The sequence below is a fragment of the Nicotiana sylvestris genome, chromosome 2 (assembly GCF_000393655.2).
Source record: "Nicotiana sylvestris chromosome 2, ASM39365v2, whole genome shotgun sequence".
NCBI classification, from domain to species: domain Eukaryota; kingdom Viridiplantae; phylum Streptophyta; class Magnoliopsida; order Solanales; family Solanaceae; genus Nicotiana; species Nicotiana sylvestris.
Window position 1 is genome coordinate 106,629,788 of NC_091058.1, and position 24,435 is coordinate 106,654,222.

Sequence of the window (24,435 nt, forward strand, 5' to 3'; positions counted from 1 at the left end):
TTTTTATATAAAAACCAAAGAGTGTTTAAATGCAAGAAAAGAGGGGCTGCCCATAATACTACTTACTTACAAAGAGACTTTGATTAATTCTGAGTTGCTAACTTCTTCTTTGCCAAGTAGTATTTCTTCTCTTTTGCAGGATTTTGAAGATGTCTTTCCAGAAGATATTCCTAATGGATTGCCACCTTTACGTGGCATTGAGCATCAAATTGATTTTGTACCTGGATCACAAATCCCAAATAGGCCAGCCTATAGGAGTAATCCAGAAGAGACAAAAGAACTTCAAAGGCAAGTTGAGGAGTTGCTTGAGAAAGGTTTTGTGAGAGAGAGCATGAGCCCTTGCTCGGTTCCCGTCCTATTGGTACCAAAAAAGGATGGAACTTGGAGGATGTGCGTGGATTGTAGAGCAATCAACAAGATTACGGTAAAGTATCGCCACCCTATTCCTCGTCTTGATGACATGTTGGATCAATTACATGGATCCAAAATCTTTTCTAAAATTGATCTAAAAAGTGGTTACCATCAGATTCGAATGAATCCTGGAGATGAATGGAAAACTGCTTTTAAGACCAAATATGGGCTTTATGAGTGGTTAGTTATGCCTTTCGGCTTGACTAATGCACCTAGCACTTTCATGAGATTAATGAATCATGTTTTTAAGGATTTTCATGGAAAATTTGTTGTGGTGTACTTCGATGATATCTTGGTCTTTTCTAACACTTTAGAAGAGCATGTAGAACACCTAAAACAAGTTTTTGAAGTTCTTAGAAAGCAATTTTTATTTGCTAATCTTAAAAAGTGTACTTTTTATGTGGATCGTGTGATTTTCTTGGGTTTTGTAGTTAGTTCTAAAGGAGTTGAGGTTGATGAAGAGAAAATCAAAGCAATAAAAGAATGGCCTAAACCTAAGAGTGTAACTGAAGTTAGGAGTTTTCATGGACTTGCTAGTTTTTATAGGAGGTTTGTGAGAGACTTTAGTACCATTGCTTCTCCTTTAACTGAAGTTATTAAAAAGGATAAGATTTTTAAATGGGGAAAAGAACAAGATGATGCTTTTAACTTGTTGAAAGAAAAGTTATGTTCTGCTCCATTGTTACAATTGCCTGATTTTTCTAAATCTTTTGAAATTGAATGTGATGCTTCGGGCAAAGGAATAGGTGCTGTTTTGATGCAAGATTCTAAACCTATTGCCTACTTTAGTGAAAAGTTAAGTGGAGCCACATTGAACTATTCCACTTATGACAAAGAGTTATATGCTTTGGTAAGGGCTTTAGCCACATGGCAACATTACCTGTGGCCAAGAGAGTTTGTCATTAAAACTGATCATGAATCCTTGAAATACTTGAAGAGTCAAGGTAAGCTTAGTAGAAGGCATGCTAAGTGGGTTGAATTCATTGAAACGTTTCCTTATGTAATTTCTTACAAACAAGGGAAAGAAAATGTTGTTGCTGATGCACTTTCAAGGAGGTATATCTTAGTTTCTACCCTGACTTCTAAATTAATGGGTTTTGATCAAATCAAGGGACTTTATGCTAATGACGTTGATTTTGGCAAAATTTTTGCAGATTGTAAGTTGAGTCCTTTTGAGAGGTTTAACCTCCAAGATGGCTTTCTCTTTAAGGAAAATAAGTTGTGTATTCCTAATTGCTCTTTACGTGAAGTATTTGTAAGGGAAGCACATTGTGGAGGGCTTATGGGACACTTTGGAGTCCCAAAGACACTAGACATATTGGCCGAAAATTTCTTTTGGCCTGGAATGAGAAAAGATGTTGAAAGAATGTGCGCACAGTGTTTGGAATGTAAACAAGCTAAATCTAAAGTGTTACCACATGGTCTTTACACGCCATTACCTGTTCCTACTTCGCCTTGGATTGATATTTCCATGGATTTTGTGTTAGGTTTGCCTAGAACAAGATATGGTAGGGATAGTATTTTTGTTGTGGTAGATAGGTTCTCCAAAATGGCTCACTTTATTCCTTGTTTAAAGACTAATGATGCCTCACATGTTGCTGGTCTTTTTGTAAAAGAGGTTGTCAAATTTCATGGTATACCTAGAACTATTGTTAGTGATAGGGATGCTAAGTTTTTGAGCCACTTTTGGCGTGTTTTTTGGGGGAAGTTAGGTACTAAATTGTTGTTTTCTACTTCTTGTCACCCACAAACTGATGGACAAACTGAAGTAGTTAATAGAACCTTAGGAAACATGTTGAGGGCTGTTTTGAAAGGTAAATTAACTTCATGGGAAGATCACTTACCTATGATTGAATTTGCTTACAATAGAACAATCCATTCTTCTACAGGTATGTCTCCTTTTGAGGTTGTTTATGGTTTTAATCCCTTCACTCCCCTTGATTTATTACCATTACAAACTAATGATATTGCTAATCTTGATGGTAGGACAAAGGCTGAGATGATGAAAAAAATTCATGAACAAACAAGGCTTGCAATTGAGAAGAAAAATGAGCAAACTGCCTTGAGAAAGAATAAGGGAAGAAAGCAAGTTATTTTTAAACCTGGAGATTTAGTTTGGGTTCACTTTAGAAAGGAGAGATTTCCTTCCAAAAGGAAGTCAAAGTTGCATCCTAGAGGAGATGGCCCATTTCAAGTCCTTGAAAGGATTGGGGACAATGCTTACAAGTTGGACCTTCCTGGTGAGTTCCAAGTAAGTGCCACATTTAATGTTGCTGACTTATCTTTGTTTGATGTAGGATCGAATTCGAGGACGAATTCTTTTCAAGAAGGGGGGAATGATAGCATCAAGAACAAGGATATAGTTAAGGACAATGATAGAGATGATAGAGTTTTGGAAGCTCTAAGGCCATTTACAAGATCTCAAGCTAAAGAGTTGCAAGCTAAGGTTGCTAGACTTCAATGGCAAATAAAGAAGCTTTTAATTGTAGAGGAAGAGCTCAAGCCCAAAGGAGATGAATTGTCCAAGTTTTACAACTATTTGGTAGTCCAAATTGAAGTCCAAGAGGAGGAAAATTGGGTTACCAAATCAGCCCTTGAAGTCCACCAATAGGGCTCAAAATGACCTTAAAAGAGGTCCAAAAGGGGGTGTTTCAAAAGGAGCCCAATTGGAGTCCAAACCAATGGCCCAAACTAGTTGTTTTAAGGCCCAAATCTGCCCCAAAGGGTCTTGGCCGCCCCCACCTAATTTTAATGACTTTTCTTACTCTTTAGCAACCACCCTACCTAATTGTAATGACTTTGTATGCCTTAGCAACCACCCTACCTAATTTTAAGGACTTTTATGCCTTAGTATTCCTATAAATAGGGAGTTCTTCTCATTCATAAGATACAACATTTATTGATTAAGTATATCATACTTTGAGAGTTCTTTTGAACCTTTGTTACTTGTGCTTTGAGATTTATCTTTCAACCTTTACTAGTTCTTAGTTCAAGGTAGTAAGATTACTTCTCTTTTATGATATCTTTGATTCCTTTGTGGTATTCTTAGAAGGCGATTAATACTAGTTATTAATTGTTGTCTCAAGTTACTCGTAAAGTGGTCAAGATCCGAATCTATTGTTTTGATTTGCTTTTTAAGTAAAGGCGTTTGATTTCTTCCATAAATCAAGACGTTGTTACTTTGATCTTGTCAAGGCTATAGAACTTACGTTCTTGGAATTCTTTCCTTGAATTCGTCCCATATCCTTTATTTTCATCTCTTTAATTCTAGTTGTTCAATTCCTTGTTGTTATTGTTTCCGCATTTACTTCTCAAATTCTTACTCTAATTTGGATTCCCGACCTAGTTGTTATCAGTATCAGACTCTAGGTGCACTACCAGTAGATGGGGCTCAGCCAGTTTCTGTAGTGGTACCCGAGCCAAGACCGGCTACGGACGACGATCCGCAAAAGTTACTGGACAGATGGACTAGGCTACACCCTCCCATCTTCGGAGGTGAGCGTCATGAGAATGCTCAGGATTTCATTGATAGGTGCAAGGACAGACTGCACAACATGAGGATATTGGAGTCTTATGGGGTTGACTTCACTACATTCCAGCTGGAGGGCAGGGCCTGTGGATGGTGGCAGTCTTATGTTCTTGGCAGGCCAACGGGTTCTCCTCCCATTACTTGGGGTCAGTTCACACAGCTTTTCCTGGACAGGTATATCCTACCCTCTCAGACGGAAGAGTTGTGGTGCCAGTTCGAGCAGCTCGAATAGGGTCAGATGTCTGTGACCGACTATGAGGTGAGATTCTCTGAGTTGTCTCTCCATGCACTCTTGATAATCCCTACGGATGCAAAGAGAGTGCAGAGATTTGTTGCGGGGTTACACCCCAGTATTCGAGCTAGCATGGCCTGAGAGATGGACATGGGTACTGTGTATCAGCTAGTGGTAGAGATTGCTCACAGGATTGAGGGCTATAGCCAGAGGGGTAGAGAGCAGATTCAGCAGGACGTGAGGACCCGATTTTCTGAAGAGTTCAGAGGTGCCCCAGTTAGGGGCAGAGGTCACTTTGGGATGGGTCATCCTAGTAGGACCCCATATTTAGCACCACCACCCCCTTCTCGAGGTGCACCGGTGGGGCCTTATTTCAGAGCGATGCCGGAGAGTTCTTATCGTCCACTAGCTATTTAGGGTTGCTCTGGCGGGTACTCTGGCCATCCGGGTTCTTCTATTTCTCATTTCAGTGCTATGCCAAAGAGTTCGAACCTCCCACTCGCCATTCAAGGTTCATCTAGTAGGTATTCAGGCCAGTAGGTTCAGGCTTCAGGACAACAGTCTATGGCAAGGCGGGGTTGTTATGAGTGTGGGAATTCAGGTCATATGAAGCGATTTTGTTCCAGACTTCAGGGCAAGGCACTATAGTAGGGTTATTAGCCTATGATTACAGTGGTAGTCGTTCGGCTGCCTAGAGGTGGAGGACAGGATGGCAGGGGCCGTCCTAGAGGTGGAGGCCAGACTGGGGGAGGTCAATAAGCCATTGCTCAGCTCGGTAAAGGCCAGCCAGCCAGCGCTCCAGTCAGATTCTATGCTTTTCCAGCCAGACCAGATGCAGTGGCTTCAGATGCAGTGATCACAGGTACTATTTCTATCTCCGGTAGGGATGCTTCGGTATTGTTTGATCTAGGGTCTACATATTCATATGTGTCATCTCTGTTTGCCCACTTTCTAGATATTCCTCGTGAGTGCTTGGGTACTCTTGTTTATGTGTCCACTCCTATGGGTGATTCTGTGGTTGTGGATCGGATTTACCGGTCCTATATGGTTACCTTTTGTAGTTACGAGACTAGAGCAGATCTCCTGTTACTTGACATGATCAACTTTGAGGGCATCTTGGGCATGGATTGGTTATCTCCATATCACGCCATTCTTGACTGCCATACCAACTGTTACTTTATCAATGCCAGAGTTGTCGAGGTTAGAGTGGAAGGGTTCCTCCGTTAGTTTATCTAGTCATGTTATCTCGTTTCTGAAGGCTTGACATTTGGTCGAGAAGGGTTGTTTGGCGTATCTAGCATATGTTCGGGACACCACCGCAAAGTCTCCGACGATTGATTCAGTACCAGTAGTCCGGGGAGTTTGCCGATGTATTTCTTTCTGATCTTCCTGGCATGCCACCGGATCGTGATATTGATTTCTGCATTGATTTGGCGCCAGGTACTCAGCCTATATCTATTCCACCGTACTGTATGGATCCGAAAGAGTTGAAGGAGTTGAAGGAGCAGCTTGAGGAGTTGCTAGCAAAGGGGTTTGTTAGACCAAGTATGTCACCTTGGGGTGCACCAGTGTTGTTTGTAAAGAAGAAGGATGAGACTATGCGGTTGTGCATTGATTACTGCCAGCTGAACAAAGCTACCATCAAGAACAAGTACTCGTTTCCCCATATCGATGATTTGTTTGACCAGTTGTAGGGTGCTAGGGTGTTTTGTAAGATCAACTTGAGATTAGGGTATCATCAGCTGAAGATTCGGGACTCAGATGTCCCGAAGACTGCCTTCCGTACCAAATATGGCCACTATGAGTTTCTGGTGATGTCCTTTGGCTTGACTAATGCTCTAGTGGTGTTTATGGAATTAATGAGCAGGGTGTTAAGGCTTTATATAGATTCCTTTGTCATCGTCTTCATTGACGACATATTGATATACTCACATAGCCTAGGGGAGCACAAGCAACATTTGAGAGTAATGCTTCAGACCTTGTAAGAGCAGAAGCTATATGCTAAGTTCTCCAAATGTGAGTTTTGGCTAGAGTCAGTGGCATTCTTGGGGCATGTTGTGTCAGGAGAGGGTATTAAGGTGGATCCCAAGAAGATTGAGGCAGTTCAGAGTTGGCCACATCCTACTTCAGTGACCGAGATCAAGAGTTTCCTGGGGCTAGCAGGTTATTACCGTCGATTCGTGCAGGGCTTTTCATATATTGCATCATCTCTGACTAGATTGACCCAGAGGGTGCTCCTTTCCTTTGGTCCGATGAGTGTGAGGCGAGCTTTCAGAAGCTCAAGATGGCTTTGACTACAACACTGGTTCTAGTGTTGCCTTCCGGTTGGGGGATGTATACGGTATATTGCAATGCTTCACGTGTTGGTTTGGGATGTGTATTGATGTAGGAGGGGAGAGTTATTGCATATGCTTCACGTCAGCTGAAGATTCATGAGAAGAATTACCCTATGCACGACCTAGAGTTAGCAGCGATTGTTTATGCTCTTAAGATATAGAGGCATTATCTGTATGGGGTGTCGTGTGATGTTTATACTGATCATCGAAGCTTACAGCATTTGTTCAAACAAAGGGATCTTAATTAGAGGCAGCGTAGGTGGCTTGAGTTACTAAAAGATTATGATATCTCCATTCTTTATCATCCAGGAAAGGCAAATGTAGTCGCAGATGCCTTGAGTAGGAAAGCAGAGAGTATGGGTAGCTTGGTATTCATTTCAGCGGAGGAAAGGCCACTAGCTTTGGACATTTAGTCCTTGGCTAACGAACTTGTGAGGTTGGACATTTCAGAGCCTTGCCGAGTCTTTGCATGTGTTGTTGCTCAGTCTTCATTGTTGGGGCAGGTCAAGGCCTGGCAGTTCGATGATCCACATTTGGCAATTCTCAGAGAGACGGTGCTACAAGGTAGTGCCAAGGAGGTTTCTATGGGAGAGGATGGTGTTTTGCGACTACAGGGTCGCCTATGTGTTCTTAATGTCGATGGTTTGAGAGAGAGGATTCTGGAAGAGGCACACAGTTCACGATATCTATCCATCCAAATGCTACGAAGATGTATCGTGACTTGAGGCAGCATTATTAGTGGCGAAGGATGAAGAAGGACATCGTTGAGTATGTGGCTAGGTGTTTGAATTGCCAGCAAGTTATGTATGAGCACCAGAGGCTAGGTGGCCTACTACAGCAGATGCCTATGCCAGAGTGGAAGTGGGAGCGCATTTCTATGGACTTCTTAGTTGGGTTGCCACGGACATTGCGGAAGTTTGATGCAGTTTGGGTCATTGTTGACAGTTTGACCAAGACGGCACACTTCATTCCGGTAGGGACTACTTATACTTCAGAGAGGTGGCACATATCTACATTCGGGAGATAGTTCGGTTGCACGGTGTGCCCGTTCCATCGTATCAGATAGAGGCTCTCAGTTCACTTTGCTTTTCTGGAGAGCTATTCAGAGTGAGTTGGGGACCTGTGTGGAGCTCAACACAACATTCCATCCTCAGACCAACTGACAGTCAGAGCGGACAGTTCAGATGTTGGAGGACATGCTTAGAGCATGTTTGATTGACTTTGGAGGACAATGGGATCAGTTCTTGCCTTTGGCCGAGTTTGCTTACAACAATAGTTGCCAATCCAGCATCGAGATGGCCCCATTTGAGGCTTTATATGATTGGCGATATTGTTCTCCTATCAGGTGGTTTGAGCCCGGAGAGGCTAAGTTATATGGTACATATTTGGTGAGAGATGCCTTAGAGAAGGTAAAATTGATTTAGGAAAGACTTCGCAAAGCTTAGTCCAGACAGAAGAGTTACGCGGATCAGAAGGCGCGTGATGTATCATTCATGGTCGGCGAGAAGGTCCTCTTGAAATTTTCGCCGATGAAGGGTATCATGAGGTTCAGGAAGAAGGGCAATATGAGCCCAAGGTTTATTAGCCCATTTGAGGTGTTGAGGCGAGTTGGGGAGGTTGCTTATGAGCTTGCTTTACCTCCCAGCTTATCAGAAGTTCATCTAGTTTTTCACGTGTCTATGCTTCAGAGTTATCATGCCGACTTGTCTCATGTGTTAGACTTCAGTACTATTCAGCTGGATGAGAGTTTAGTTTATGTGGAGGAGCTAGTTTCCATTATTGATAGGCAAGTTCGCCAGTTGAGATCCAAGAGGATTTGCGCGGTAAAGGTCTAGTGGAGGGGCCAACCAGTTGAGGAGGCAACCTGGGACGAATGATTGTTTAAGAGGTGGAGAATGTAACGACCCAACTGATCGCTTTGCTTTCTAGAACCCTGTTCCCCTAAATAAGACTTCCCGTACTTGCTTTAATTGATTTACGACTTGCGAGGATGGTTGGTTCGGGATTTAGAAGAGTTTGGATTGAAATCGGAACACTTGATTCCTTAAGGTTGGCTTAAAAGGCCAAGTTTGACTTTTGTCAACATTTTTAGTAAACGGACCCGGACTTATATTTTGACAGTCCCGGAGGATCCGTAGTAAAATATGGGACCTGGGCGTATGCCCAGAATCGAATTCTGAGGTCCCTAGCCCGAGTAATGAATTTTTGTTAAAACATTGTTAAACTGAAAATCTAAGGATTTAAAGAAATTGAATAATGTTTGATCATGTTGGTATCGGGCCCGTATGTTGATTTTGGAGCCCGGTACAGGTCCAATATAGCATTTAAGTCTTGTCTGTGAAATTTGGTAAGAAACATGACTGGTTTGACGTGATTTGGAAGTCCGGTTGTAAAATAGGAATTTTGAATGTTCTTAAGAATTTCATGTGTTCTCGTGTTAAATCCGTAGTTTTAGATGTTATTTCGGCGATTTGATCGCTCGAGCAAGTTTGTACGATATTGTTGGACTTGTGTGAGTATTCGGAGTGGAGCCCCAAGGGCGCGGGTGAGTTTCGGACGGGGTTGGGGGTGAAAAACACCCCAGTTTTCAGGTGTTTCTACGCAAGGTTGTAGGTCTCCCAAATGCAAGAAAATGTTCGTATTTGCGAACCTCGCATTTGCGAGGAAAGCATCGCATTTGCGAAGAAGATTTGTTGGGGGCAATGGTCACATTTGCGATGTTTTCTTCACATTTGCGAACCCAGCAGGGTCCGCATTTGCTACCCTTCTGTCGCATTTGCGATCAAGGCAGAGGGAGGCTCAGTTCGCATTTGCGATCGTTTTGTCGCAATTGCGACTTCGCATTTGCGAACCTGATGTCGCAAATACGACACTAGAGGCTTGGACACAGCTTTTAAAAATGGGACTTGGGCCATTTATTTCATTTCACTTCTACACTTGGGCGATTTAGGAGCTTTCAAAAAGGGGATTTCGACCTAGCATTGTGAAGTAAGTTATTTCTACTTAATGTGAGTTTAATACTTGGGTTTTGGGTAGATTAACACACAAAAATTAGTGAAAATCATGGGATTTAAGTAAAACCCTAGGATTTTGATAAATACAAGATTTAACCCCAAAATTTGTCATGTAATGGAGTAAAAATCATATATTCTCGATCCTTAGGCTATGAGTAACAACTTTCTTCAAACATTTGCGGAGCCCGGGCACGTGGTAGGGACGAATTTTAGGAATCTTGTAATTTAGATTGGAGAATCACTCTAATGGTTGGGATATGAACTTTTAAGCCTATATTGATTAGTTTCTATGCTATTTGGATAGTTTTGGACTGTTTGGCACCAAATTGAGGGTTTGGGCTTAAGCTTGGATTCGAAAGTAGGTCGTGAAGCTAAGTAAGTCTCTTTTCTAACCTTGTAAGAGGGAAATCTCCCCATAGGTAAACTTAATTAATGTTTGATTTGATTGGGGGGGGGGGGTTACGCATAAAGTGATGAGAGTCCCTACGTGGCTACTATTCCATCTATGTCTGGGTAGTTCTAGGCTTACACCATGCTTTTTGGGTATTGTTATATGATCGTAAATTGTTGGATTGCATTGATTGAAACCGCATTGAGAATGTTATGATTTCAAGGATTTCAAGCAAATAATTATTTTGGAAGGAATTAAAGGAGCATTTAAGTTGTATTTATACTTAACCGCGTTGCAAGTATATTCCGCGGGTGGGGTAATTATTTCACTACTCTCATGGGAGTGGGCTGTTCGCCTTGGCAGATTGATAATTGTGTGTGTATATATATATATATATATATATACAAGCCACTTGGAAGCAGGTCAGGGTTGACATGCCTGCTTCCCAAGGGCTACTTTAGTCTTTTCCTAAGTTTTAGTAATAGCTAACACGTATAGAGTAACTCTGACAGGTGGTAAGATATAATCCCTCCCTATGCCAGCGATTAATTCCTCTGTCTCCCTCTGTTTATCCTCTTTCTTCGGTTATTTCATGTTCAATTTTCTTTGTATCTCACCGCGAATAATTCATCTTCAGATTTGTTCTTATCTCAACTTCAATAACTGTGGTAATTATTCTTCTTTCTACTTCTTCTACGATGACTTCCATGTTTCATAAGATACTAGGATTTAATATTCTAATTAAAAGGTGAAATATTAATCATAAGTGAAATACGACATTAAATCAAAGTTTTACTCTTTTCAATTGGATGCCCTTCGAGGGGCACAAATTGCACAAGTTTCCACTAGAATCTCAAGGAAGAATTTAGGGCTCAAAATAGAGGTTGCTGCAATTTCCCAATTAGTTGGGTTTTTATTGGTTTTGGTGAAGTTTTGCGTTAAAGTTTTGGGTTTTCTGAAGGTTTGAGTTATTTGTTTAAATAGGTTCATTATTATTTCTTGAAATATTAGGTTTTGCTTCTTGGTTTGTGTCTGATCCTGGGATTTTGATGATTTTTGGCTCCTACAGTAACAAAGGGGATTTACTTCTATTTTTTCCTCTAAGCGCATCTATTTGACATGAAGGTTAGTGGTGCTCTAAGCGCATCTATTTGACATGAAGGTTAGTGGTGCTCTAAGCGCATCTATTTGACATGAAGGTTAGTGGTTAGAGCAGGCTTGAGAGATTTCAGTATAAATTAGGGTATTACTTTGTACTCTAATTTGCCTTCTCTGGTTAAACTATCTGAGTGATTTAGGTATTTCTGCGTCTGTTTTTGGGTGGCATTTTGGTAAGAAAAAGCTACCTGTAGCTTAAGCCCCAAAGTTAACTCCTTCTCACTGTAAGACCTTCTTTGCCACCTTATTTGTATTCTTTATGATTATTTTTAGTTGAATATTGTATTTTGCTCTGTTAATCAAAATTTGGTTTTCTTAATGGATATTATGCGTAGTAGGGTTGGGTTCATGTTGCTTTTTGTTTGACCTAAACCTGTGGTGCTGCTGTTTACTCTCTTTGTTGTAAGTGTTTGATAAAATTTCTCTTTCAGCTTTATTGTGTTTTTTCCAGTTCAAAGCTTCAACTACACTTAAATTCTGTGCTAATACCCTTATGACAATGCTGAAATGGCTACTTGAGATTGTATCTAATTCTATAATGTACAGGCTTCAATTATGGAACCAATTACAATAGAAACACATAAAGACGCGGACAGACGCATGTATGCAAAAGAAGAAAAATAGAAAATGACTGCTTCTGAAAAAGGAAATCACACAATCAATGATATATTTAGTCAATTTTGAGAAAGAAGAGTTAGTATGAAGTCACTAGAAGGAAACTTCCACATAGCTTTTCTAAACCCAATAAAAGCATAGCCTATGCCGTTTCTCTTTATAAGCTGCAGGAATACATAAGTTTGAATAAACCTTTCAAGCAACTATACATAATAGTCCAGCGGAAAGGAACTTCATGAAAAATTTGAAACTTCTTCACTTCAAGCCATTTTAGTTTTACTTTTTCCTAAAGGAATAGAAGTCAGATTTCATGGGAGGAACTGTAATGTTGACAGAGAAAATATTCGAATACAAGACTTTCGTTTCTTCTATTCAAGAAGGGATATAATTCGAGACATTTTAGCTCAGAATCATTCTAAAAAACTTTGCATTACTTTAAGGACTCTGGATGATATGCTTAACTGCCGGCAGAATTAACTTCAATAAAATAATCGAATCAGTTCTTTGAGTTCGTTCTTAAATCCCATTTTGACAAAAATAAATAAAATAAACAAATCGATAGTGAAGAACATGATGGACATTCTTTTTTTCATGTGTGTTTGAATTAAATCTGAAAGTAGAGTGAAAGGAACCGTGATTTAAGGTTGTATATTTGCCTAACTTCAAAGGATTTTGGCCTATGAATTTCACTTATCATGCCAATCGTATTAACATTTGCCTTTCTCCGTATTACCAAAAGTTCTTAAATATCTTTAACAAAGTTTTCAATTCTTTCTTGACGCAGGGAGTTCCAACACTCAGAAATATAGTGATTAAAAAAATCCAAATCCAACTTTTACTAGAAATTCCTAATTGTTGCAAAAAAAATTCAAGTGTATTTTACGTATATTTGCTGCCTCATATTTATAATATGGGATGGTTTGTTCTTGCAATTTTACAGTTACCAATATGCAGGTTATATTAATAAAATGGAATAAAGACTTAGTATTAGTGAAATTACGCCACTAACTACAGAATGGACTTGCAAAGTCCAGACTGTAGACAAATTTCTGTCGCGAGACAGTAAAGATCAGCGAGTTCATTTTCAGACAATAATTGTGCTGGATGTAAACGTAAGTCAAGTTACAACTATAATTGTAACATAAGTTCTTTTCACTTGTACTCTTCCAATAATTACTTAGTTATCATTCTTAATAATATTGTAGGAGGAACAAGTTTGTGTGATACTTTATGGTGACGATATTAGAAGATGTGATAACTTGTTCGAACTTTTTGAGACATATCTAATTTCAACTGCCAAGGTTAGAAATCCGTAACCTTATTCACTACATATAGGACAATTTGAGTGGATTGTTGACAGATTTAGTATTGTGGAGTCTATCCCAAAAAATAATAAAAAGGAGGCACTGTTACCTCCTCCGTCAATACTGAGTACGATTTCATTTGCTGACGTTGCACAACAGCCTTCCGGTGTTGAGTTTGGTATGTTTCAAATTACCCTATGCCTTATAACAACTTAATTGCTTAAAACTCATGCTGAATGCAAGTATATTGGTTTTACGTACATTTGTTTTTTGTTTATAACAAACAGATCTATTAGCTGTGGTGGCAAACTGTGGGGCAATGCAACACACCGCTGATCAGAGTAAGAGATTTCAAGAGGCCATAGTTATGAAAAAAATGTGAGTCATTTAATCTTCTGTTACATAACAAAATCTCTACCTGACACTTATATTAGTAACATGTACAGGAAGAAACCTCTCTTCTTCACTATATGGGAAGACTTAGCAAGCAATGAAGGAGCTGAGGTTCTGAGACAAGTGAGGCAACTACAAGAATATCTTATTATTCTCGAGAAACGGATAGGTACCACAAAATATCAGGGTAGTAAGTTCACGCAGCTCCTGTTCCTACATATGGATTATGGTTCTGCGTTGGTTATTAATAAAATTTGCATACACAGTTACCTGTTTCGCAACAAGATACAACTCAATAATCTTAATCAATCCCTTATATGTGCAAGAAACTGAATTACGGAATTGGTACAGTACAAACTGTGCTTAAAATAAAATGTACCACATTATTATTTAACTGTTATTTCTTCCGTGGAAAAATAATTGTCTGACATTTTCTGTGCGAATTACAGGATAAATGAGAACAAACAAATACTAATCGAATACACAGTGAAGAGTTCAGCAGAGTCAGCTTCATCGCTTAATCTTGTAGCTGTTGACGATGAAATATTAATTGTTTCAGCTATTGCTACGCAAACCTCCACTGTGGGTTCACTAAATTACAAAATAAAATGCCAAAAACTGCCACAGAATGTATCTTTTATACAATATGGATAACAGTTTAATAAATTTTAATATGAGGATTCATATATAAAAATTATTTTTGAGAGAATTCGATGGTGTTTGTTTCTAAAAGTGTTTCAATATTTTTTGTTTTTGAAATTCTTTACTTTATTCAAAAGTTTTTAAGTTTTTGGAATATTGAAATAACATGTTATCTACCCCTCCCAACTCAAAAGACTAATTTTGTGAATTCTTTTTCAAATAGTTTGAGAGTTTTTTTCCCTTGACAAAGGTTTAGAAGAAATATGGTATTAGATAGTACAGTGAAAAACATGCTATAGCTTATTAGGTTAAACTTACAGAGCTCTTATTCACAGTTAATTTACCTGACTAAAAATTCCTTGAAATTATATGTCTTTGCTCTTTATGCTTCGCTTATAGTTATAAGATAGGTTTTGCTTTCTTCTTTTCCTAATTTTCAGAATTTCTGCTGACTAAAAATTGTTCAAATTGGATAAGTGTTTGGTTGCAAATATTTGTGAAATTATATACAATTTTATCTTCAGTGGCCTTGCTACATAAGCTCTGTGACCTTCTGTCCAAAAACTTCAGCAGAGAAAGCATCAAAGGAAATAAATATAGACATCATCATCTTTGGTATTTTATTGCTTCTAACTTGGAAAACAAATGGAGTTAAAAAAGACAAGAAACTAAAAGTATTGCTTTGTTGGTTTGTTTTTTATGTAAGAAGTGTACTTATAACCAGTACATTAAACTTGTATGTGAAGAAAAGAAGATGCAAATGAGAAGTATATATAGGGGTTGGATTAAAGAATAGGAAATCCTTTACCAAATGAATTTTAGGTTGGAGCAGATGGTTAACTGAGTATTCATATTAGTATTTACCTTTATGTTTTCCCTTACTTTTTACTGTAGAAAAAAATTAAAGAACATCTGAAAATTGTCCTACAATTGCCTATGAATGAGCACAATTATATGTGACAAAAAGGATATTCATATAGTAGTGGCTTCTCAATCATTTTTGACTAATACTGTATCCACTCTGGCCGTTTTCGTTATATGTTTTCATTTCTGTATTTTCTATCCTGATTGAGGTGAAAATTCTTTGTGTCAAGTCGATTCTTGCTTAACCCCATACTTCCAGAAAATTTTAGGTAAAATACTATTACCGATTTGGCTGCTATTTCCGACACCATAGATTATTGGAAGTATTATCTAAAGCTTCTCTTAATTACATAGCTAAAGTTAAGATGAGTCTTAGGTAGAAATGATAGCCTCCTCAAAGTTAAAATAGACTCTGAGCAGATTTGTTCAGAAGTGGAACAAACTTTTTTCCCTTTCATGTTATTTGCAGTATTTATTGATCTAATATTGCTCTTTTTGTTTAATGTACAATAGGTGTTATTTATAGTTATACAAAGATGAAATTGCTTTCTCATCTATAATTTGATTATGTAGGATAAACTATACGTAAATATGTATCATTATTTGTCACTTAACTCGCGCTACTTACAACTACGGGTGCACAGTTTATTTCAACATGCACATTGTTTCACGTGCTTTTACCTAGATAAAAAGAACAAAAAATCAAGTCATTTTGTCTCTTACCCACTAAGTTTTCCTTCTATTATTTCTCCATATTAACACTTTGCAGGTGGAAGTTTTTACGTCGAAGGAGAAATTTCGCTACCTGAGAATTTCCAACGATTTTACCTGCTAGGTTGCTCTGAATGTAACCATCTTGTTCGGAACAAAATAAAAAGGGAGATTCAATGCATAAACTGCAGGCTGCCACGAATGTTAATTCCAATGTAATAACTACTACTAATAAGATTATACCATTGACAATATTTGACATTGTATGCCATCTATTGTACCTCAACTAAAATAATTTACAACGTACCACATCATAGGTGGCACTTTGAGGTAGAAATTACAGGCGAAACTGGCACAATAACAGCAACAATGTCTGAAGGCTTGGGCGAAAGAATATTATCAATGATAGCTGAACAGATATATGATATCACCGGTGTTAAGGTACATACACATACAACATCGCAGTTAACATAGGTCAACAAACTACTCTGATATGAAATCTATTATTTTTAATATCTTTTTGTAGAATGAGTTATTCCTTGTTGCCCATATCAATCAACTACTTGCTGATACACTATTCAGAGTTCAGCTACAAAGGTCATCATCCAGAACACCGGACAAAAATGCATGTTCTTTGGTTCTTTTGTCATACACTGAAAAACCAACCATGTTTCTACTAGAAGAGTCAACATCTATGAGTGGTGCCGGCAGAATTATGGAAGAAGAGCCAATACTTGTAACTGATGCAAGAGCAACTAAGAAACAGAAAAGGGAACCAAGTACTCTACCAAAGCCACAGTCAAGGTTAGAAACTCAAACACCATATTTTACCATCTACTAATGTTCTTAAAATGAATATTTTATTTGTACAGATTGTCGAAGCAGTGATGTTCGCTCAGACGGTCTGCGATGTATAGACACATTTTGATAACATTTTGGCAGATCATACCGATCTTTCAACAAAGTTTAGATATTTGGCCACTTTAACAAACTGTTCCACATTTTTTGCGTAAATAGTTGTCAGTAGTATGTGCCTATGTTTTTGAAGGCAATTGGTATTATTTTTGGATATTGAAGTGGCCTCTAGATGTTGTACATACCAGTCTGTTTATTGAAATGTAGAAACTGAATGTAGTGTTGCTGTATATCTTGTCTGTTTGACATTAATGTTACAAACATGCTGTTCTATGCAAAGATTCAGTAATTGCTATCAAGAATGTATCTTTAGTGGATTGATTGAGGCTAGAACTGTACATCGCTGAACTTTGCAATGTGTAGTCTATTTATACAAGTCACTTGCTTATAAATGAACTCTTTCCCAATGGCACTCTTTAGCTATAAGAAGTACATGGTTGAGTTTGATGAATTTGTGACGCTATTATACATTGTCTTTGATAGATATGATCTGACTTTCTCAATTGCTCACACTCTAATCCAAAGTATTGGGCCCGGGCAAGCCCGGGTATATATATATATATATGGTTTAGGCCTTTCGACCCTCGGCAGTACATAGTTTACTTTTATGTTGGATCGGGCCAAACATCTTTGGCGGAAATCGTATGATTTATTGTTTGAAAGACTACTTGTTTTAAAAGAAGTAAATGCCTAGACTTATTAATTGATGAGAAAGGTTTTAGTATTATTTCTTATTTGAACTAGTTTCTATATATGTACATTGTGAATTGAAATATTGAACCTCATATTATCATATTATTGACCCTAGTAAGTGTCAAGTCGACTCCTCGTCACTACTTCTTTGAGGTTAGACTAGGTAATTTCTGGATACATATTGTTTATGTACTTTGATATATTCTACTAGATGCCCATATATTTGTGACACCAGGTTTTGGCATACACATTAATAGACTATTCTTTTAGGATGTAATCACTTAATTATGACATCATTTGGTCACTTCAGCTTTGAATTTGCCTAAACTATTTATTATCACTGAATGTTTTATATTTTATCTATGTAAATGTTGGAAATGTTTTGGGTGATATAAATGGAACCCATTAGTTGGTTGAGTTTGGCTTGCCTAACCTCGGTGTTGGGCGCTATCGCGACCTAGATTGGAATTGGGTCGTGACATTTAGGTTTGGGGCGTGACAAGCTTGGAATCAGAGCAGTGCTGTCCTAGGGAGTATACACGCCGTATCTAGTAGAGTCTTGTTTCGGTGTGTTGTGCGCCACACTTATAAGTAGGAGGCTACAGGGTATTTAAGACCGTCACTCTTTCTTCTTACTCTAGATCAAGTGGTAGAGCTCAGTTGTAAGAATTCAAACTCCTAATTTTTATTTTATTCGTAATACAACGACACCTACATAGAGAGAGAAAGTTGGTACAAGATTAAATATGGTTGTGGAAGAGTTGAGTCAGACGAACTCGATTTTGCATCATATTTATTATGAGTAAATCTGAGGTCTTCAACAGATCATGGGTGTACTAAGACGTGTAAGCTTCTTGATAAGGAACCCTAAGGCATGAATATCTACCCACATATATGGTAAAAAGAAATATGAGAATCAGAAGGTAGATACAACTTTCAACAATTAACAGAAGGAAGGTGAAGGAGGGTACTAGGTACCTAGTTAGTGGAGATTATCAGTATTTATGATTCAGACTAAGAAATATAAGCATTCTAAGTTACTTTCAACAGTAACAAAGGTATGTAAAATTGGTAACACCTATCTTAGTTATGCCCTATGGGAGCTAACAGATATAGTTTATGTCACGCCCTGAACCTGGGGGCGAGACCGGCACCCGGTGCCTCACCTGTCCTCGCGTACCAACTTGCGACTAAGGAACTTTGAACATGTGATGTCATACATGGGCCATGGGCCACATTGCAAGACAACTACAAATGCTGACTAAATATCAATATAAAGCTGGGCCGACAAGGCCGTCGTAATTATTGCAGCTGACAAACCAACCAGATATACATACAGGGCATGCAAGCCTAACATATTGCACTAACTGACATGATATGTCTACAAGCCTCTACTGATGGATATACTGTGATCGGAATAGCTTCCCTACCTACTCGTAACATGTATACATATATATATACAAGATGTACATAAGGTTCTAGACCCGGCAACTCCGAAAGGCATGGAGCTTACTGATCAAGCTGAACTCGAGCAACACTTCATGAGGAGGCCTACCCGTCTTTTTGTCTGAACCTGCACGCATGAAATGCAGCGCCCCTGGAAAAGGGACGTCAGTACGAAATAATGTACCGAGTATGTAAGACAATATACTCAAAGCTGAAACTGAACTGATAATATAGTAACTGCAAGTAGTTGGAAGTCAAAGATAATCTGAAGATAAGCTTACCTACTGATACTGACTCAATTCTCTCAATATAGTAAGTAAAATAGTTGTCCGGCCCCATAAAGCTCGGTATATATATATATATATACTGCCCATCGATTATAGCTCGATGGTAATGAAAATATTTTAATACTGTATATATAAATTCTCTGTTCTCTTAACTAGAAGAAGAAAATACTCAATTGAATATGGAGTCCCGATAAGGGGAATATCATAACTTACAAAACCACGCAAATATACATAACTTGAAAGACTAGCAAAATATACGTAAATTCCGGGATATGAATTTTTCTTTATGAGTCGTTATCAAACTTTTGTACTTACGAGATCATGCAAAATGAAGGAAGAGCTTAGCCTTAACACACCTGGAGTAGGGAAAAATCCATATGATATTCTTGAAAAAGTTGCACCGTACTTATTTAGAACCGCAAAATTTCTCCGTTGCTAATACTCTAAAAGTGCTAGTTGAAATTGTTGAAACTTGTAAAAAAAAATCATGTTGCTTGAGTATAAAATCTGATTTTAGGTGTCTTTGAGAATGGAAATTTGAAAGAGCTTTTAAGATTGCTAACATGTTCCTTCTCTATTAGTGCCTTAGTAAGAGTTTTTGCAAGAATTATGACATGATTTGGTTTGGAAGTCTTTAAGGTATTTAAGGTGTCTTCAAATTAAATTATCAAGATGTCACCTATTCTAATGTGACCATGAGTCACTTAATTGCTAGTGGCTTGCTGCCACGTGGAGTGGGGTGGGGTTCTTTATGATCTTTATCACTTATGAGGTGACTAGGTAATGTCCCGTTACCCGGTAATTAACCAATTACCCACATAATTAAAAATTGTCTTAAATTACTTAAAATTCTACTTATTTTTAATATACTTTATATATCATACTACCGTGGTCATATAGTACCTTGTATGGCACTAGTCCATAAATATCGAGAATTTTAGCTCGGGCCGTATTTTATCCCAATATGCCAAACTTGGACGAAAATTCATTTTCTTTGACTTGCTTTCCCTCTCACCTTTACGAATTTACTCATCACTTATTTGAAATAACATAATCCTTATAATTATCTTTTCCTTGGACTGATGTCAATTACCTTACGACAAATTCAACGTACAATACTACACAGTGCAACATCATCGTATTTTAATACTGCAAAATGTAACATCATTGTAATATAATACTGTAGGACGTAATATCAACGTAATATTGCAAGGTGTAACAGTTTAAAAGAAGGATCGGATATTAGGATACAGTTGGGGTTAGAGTAACCAAAAATGGTGGATGGATTATTAGGTTTAGATGACATTTCTAAAGGATATTGTAAACGCGATAATAGTTCCCCTTGAGAGACACCCAAGCGGTGCACTCTGAGTAGTACAGTGAGATATGAATACTAGAATGTTAAGAAATTTTATAAGATAGGCACCGGAAACTTAGAAGGGATAAGTATTTACCTTAGTATGGCTACCGTCCCTAGTCAAGAGAGAATGTTAGCGACCTGAAGATCAGTAGATGGAGCAAGGGGAGCTAAAAGTGAATGTAACACCCCGTACATTCAAACTAAGTGTAAATATGTTAAATGAGTACTAATTTAATATTTTAGACATATGAAGTCCTAGCGGGATGAGTATGGGTGAAAATAATTGTTTTAGAATTAAGATGGAGAGTGAGTGCATACGATTCGACAAAATCGACCAAGTTTACGAAAGATCTGACTTTCAACAAGATTTAGTGAAAATGTATACAGTATTTGGGAAAATTCAAAACATAAAAGTTTTAGGACTTTGAAATAGCTTTCCAACAATACATTGTGAAGTCCAAACGGTTCTCTGTGCAAAACGTTATGTGTATTTTACAGAATAGTGCGCAATATGCGCGCCCAGTGCATGCCCCGAGCGCGGCCGAGCACCTATGGCAGTGTTACTGCCATTTTGCACGGTCAGGTGTGTGTTCAGGCCTACAGGTAAGGGGGGACCCACTTGGAGGGTCATTTTAAAGCCCTACTTTGTCCCCACACCCCCAAAACACAAAAACTTGCTCTAGAAAGGGGAACTCTCAAAAACCTAACTCCTTAAGGGTTCCTCCACCGTCCAAGATAAGTTCTAATGGTAATTTTAAGTTAATTTCAATCTCGCAACATCTTATTAGCATGGGTAAATCCTCCATATCATTAGATATTTTGGGACATCATTGTTTAGAGAAGGAACCCTAGAGCTTGAATTCAAGAGGATTGAACTTCAAAAGGGTAATGTCTTCACCCTCTAATTGATTCTAGCATTAGATTAATGATTATAGACTCTAGTTCATAAGATATGAGTTGATGGGTTTGATAGAAAGGCATAATTATAGGTTTAGGGTGTTCATTGTTGATTATTGGTTAAGGGTGTTGTTTATCTTATGGGTGATAAAAAATAATGTTGATTATAACCATTTGAGACTTTAGAATTTATTTAGGAGCAAGAGAATGAGTTATTGAGTGTGGAGACACCATTAATAAGGACTATAAAGGTTTATTCTCACCAAGTGTTTGATAAAATGCTTAAGCGACCAAAACATAAGTATAATAGCTAATATGGAATCCCTTTGACTTGTATTGCTATAGATTAATGTTGAAAAGGTTGACAAACGTTGTATTACGCTCAAGAACAGGAAGTTAACGTATGTGAGGCTAACTCTCTATGTTTGGAAATTTTAATGATTCTCCCTACACTATGTTTCTTTTACCACGTTACTAATTGCCACAGAAATATAGTTAATCCTAGTTCCTTGAATAGTTGCAGAACTTCTATTCTCTAGCTTCGTAACTCGTTCATGACTTTCATTCTGAATGTTGTGAAATCAGTGTGTAATCAATATAGACTTGGGATTGATGCCCCTGAGTCTTAGAATATATTACTCATTATGCCATAAACAATTGAAGTTTCAGTGTTCATCATCAGTTCAAGAATACATGTCTCAGTCTAGTCCGATTTAGTATTCCAGTATTATGTAACTTAGTGTGATTCAGTATTCCAGTATTATGTAACTTAGTGTGATCCAGTATTCCAGTATCATGTAACTTAGTGTGATTCAGTATTTCACTATCATGTATTGCATTATGATTCTCAGTTCCTGATTTTAAATCCTGAATGTTAAACACTTGTATTTGGGCCCGAGGCTGCAGTTTATGTTTTATGCATCTTTGGGCCTGAGGTTGTAGTTATGTATATGTATACTTGGGCCTGACGCCTCTGTTGTGCGCACACACACACACACACACACACATATATATATATATATATTCAATTATTATATTGGGCTTGAGGCTGCAGTTTAATATTCAAATAAACAGGTTGTTCATCATTCAGAAGAGGGAGTACTTATATCCTTACTTCCTTTGTGCAGTTCAATTATTAGTTATCATTTCAGTTATCAGTTATTATTTCAATTACCAGTTATCAGTTCAGTTATCAGTTATCAGTTATCATTTCAGTCTTAGTTTTAGTTTTAATAGTTATCATTTCAGTTATAAATTATAAATTCTCAGTTATCAGCTTAGTTTTAGTTTCAGCATTTATAATTCTTTCTTTCAGTTACTTTACATACTAGTGCAATTCAAATGTACTGACGACCCTTTTTCCCAATTCCTGCATCTCATGATGCGGGTAATGATTTATAGGTTGATGATTCAAAGCGCTAGGATTCCCGTACCAGCTATTTGGTGATCCCCAGTTCTTTCGGGGCATTATCATTACTTTACAGTCTTTCAGTATTTACAAACAGTTAGTGTTTTCAGTACTTCATTAGAGGCTTCATAGACTAGAGTAACAGTTAGACAGAGTCTCAGGCTTTTTATGTTAAGCTATGTTGGCTGCAAATATGCTTCAGAATTGTTTTAGTATTTCCGCACTTTGAATTATATCATCCAGACTTTCAGTATATCAGCATATGTTAGTTTATCTTCCGCATTTAGTATGTTATGATATCACATGTTGATTCAGACAGCCAGTTGGTTGGCTCGGTCACATGTAGTCAGGCACCGAGTGTCGTGTTACGTCCAGGCCCTGGTTCGAGGCGTGACAATGAAAAAATGTTTTGTTGAAGTTTTCAGAATAAGGCAATAGACAGAGATATTAGCAAGAGAATAAGAAGAGAGTAAATAAAGTATTATGAGTAAGATGTGATAAATTGGTGATAACAATAAATCAAAATATGACAGGATGACAGAGTCTATAGTCAAGTGAAGGAAAATACAAGAGGTAACAGGCCTTGAGACAATAAAGAGTATAAGCCATGAAGTCATATCCTTGTTTCGAGAAAGTGAGTTTGCGACTCCAGCGTAATTACTAGAAGGCTAAGTTAGACCCCCCGAAGTAATAGAAATCAGCATAGGCTAGTAAACAAGATAAATTGAACATGAATTAGGGACCTGAGGATTTGATAATAGTCGACATCATGAAAATTTCAGAGACCGCGTTTTGGCAAAAGTAGAATGGACAACAGAAGAATAACCTTTAAAGGTCATTCAAGAATATGCTTCCCTAAAGTAAGCACTGTGAGCAGCGTTAAGCTTAAGGGACTAAGTGTGCCAGTTACACTAGGTGTCGCCCTCATGCGTAAAAAATTCAGATATCCTTGGTACAGAAGGGTTACCGCATGGCGAGTAAGAGTTAGTGAAGATGTGAAAATATACCAAAGATGAAGAGGTAACTATGGAATAGTAAAGGAAGAATGTGGTAAAAAGGCGAAAGGGATGATATTGCATTTATTCAGATCCTACAGATATGTTATGACCCCAGAACATTATGCAAGCACGACGCTGGGGAGAGGCAGTAAGGGTTCCCGGCTAGGATATTATTGATAAATAAGTGTGAATGAGCATTTGATACATAAGGAGCCAGTACGAGAGATAAGTTAAGACAATGGGAATAACCCAAGAGAGATTACACTGAATATAGATATGAGCATGGACTGACAAGTAGTTAGTAGTCGATTCAGGAAGAGCCTAGTTATGGCTAGACTAGAGGTCTCAGATAAATCAGCAGATCATGCAAGATAAACATAGTGAAACCCAGCATAGGAAATTCAGTCTTACAAAAACAATATCGTAATCCTTGAGAAATATTCAAATAGGAGTTGGAGTAGTAAAAGGTACCGTATAAGTGTTAAGTAAATGAAAGAGAGTGCAACTTGGGAGATAGTCAAAAATTTCAATACAAAAGAAACTCTACAAGCACAAAGGCGCGGAGGTAAGTAACTAAGGATAATTATAGGCGAGTAAGAACATAAAAAATTCCTTTGGGTATACGATGTAATAAGCTCGCAGCTTTACATGAGTCATAGGGTCTCCCCTAAGTACTTCAACGAAAGATTAGCTGAGGAAATAGGGAAGAAGGTTTCAACCTAAGCATAGTGACCTGGAGAAGAAATGATCTTGGAAGAACAAACTCACTACATAATTGTATGCACTCGATAAGAAAGTGGCACCTATCGTGACCTATGAACGGAAAGTAAA

At 37.9% G+C, this 24,435-nt stretch overlaps 1 protein-coding gene across 2 annotated transcripts; it reads left to right on the forward strand.

The window, feature by feature from the left end:
- Window positions 1-11,762: 11,762 nt before the first annotated feature.
- Window positions 11,763-16,681, forward strand: LOC104224508 (uncharacterized). Of its 2 annotated transcripts, none has more exons than XM_009776178.2 (8): window positions 11,763-12,798; window positions 12,892-13,168; window positions 13,278-13,368; window positions 13,437-13,573; window positions 15,659-15,815; window positions 15,918-16,041; window positions 16,127-16,404; window positions 16,473-16,681. In XM_009776178.2, the coding sequence occupies exons 3-8, from the start codon at window positions 13,310-13,312 to the stop codon at window positions 16,486-16,488; spliced, it is 771 nt and encodes a 256-aa protein (XP_009774480.1). In that variant the 5' UTR covers window positions 11,763-12,798; window positions 12,892-13,168; window positions 13,278-13,309; the 3' UTR covers window positions 16,489-16,681. The 2 variants fall into 2 exon arrangements, with proteins under 2 accessions (XP_009774480.1, XP_070023559.1); XM_070167458.1 differs by having other exon boundaries at window positions 13,437-13,552.
- The last annotated feature ends 7,754 nt before the right edge of the window (window positions 16,682-24,435 follow it).

What these genes read in the sequence shown, in the direction of transcription:
- LOC104224508 (XM_009776178.2), top strand. Translation starts at nt 13,310, where the DNA reads ATGCAACACACCGCTGATCAGAGTAAGAGATTTCAAGAGGCCATAGTT. An exon ending in GCCATAGTTATGAAAAAAAT is followed by an intron (nt 13,369 to 13,436) that starts GTGAGTCATTTA and finishes TAACATGTACAG; the next exon opens with GAAGAAACCTCTCTTCTTCA. An exon ending in CCACGAATGTTAATTCCAAT is followed by an intron (nt 15,816 to 15,917) that starts GTAATAACTACT and finishes ACCACATCATAG; the next exon opens with GTGGCACTTTGAGGTAGAAA.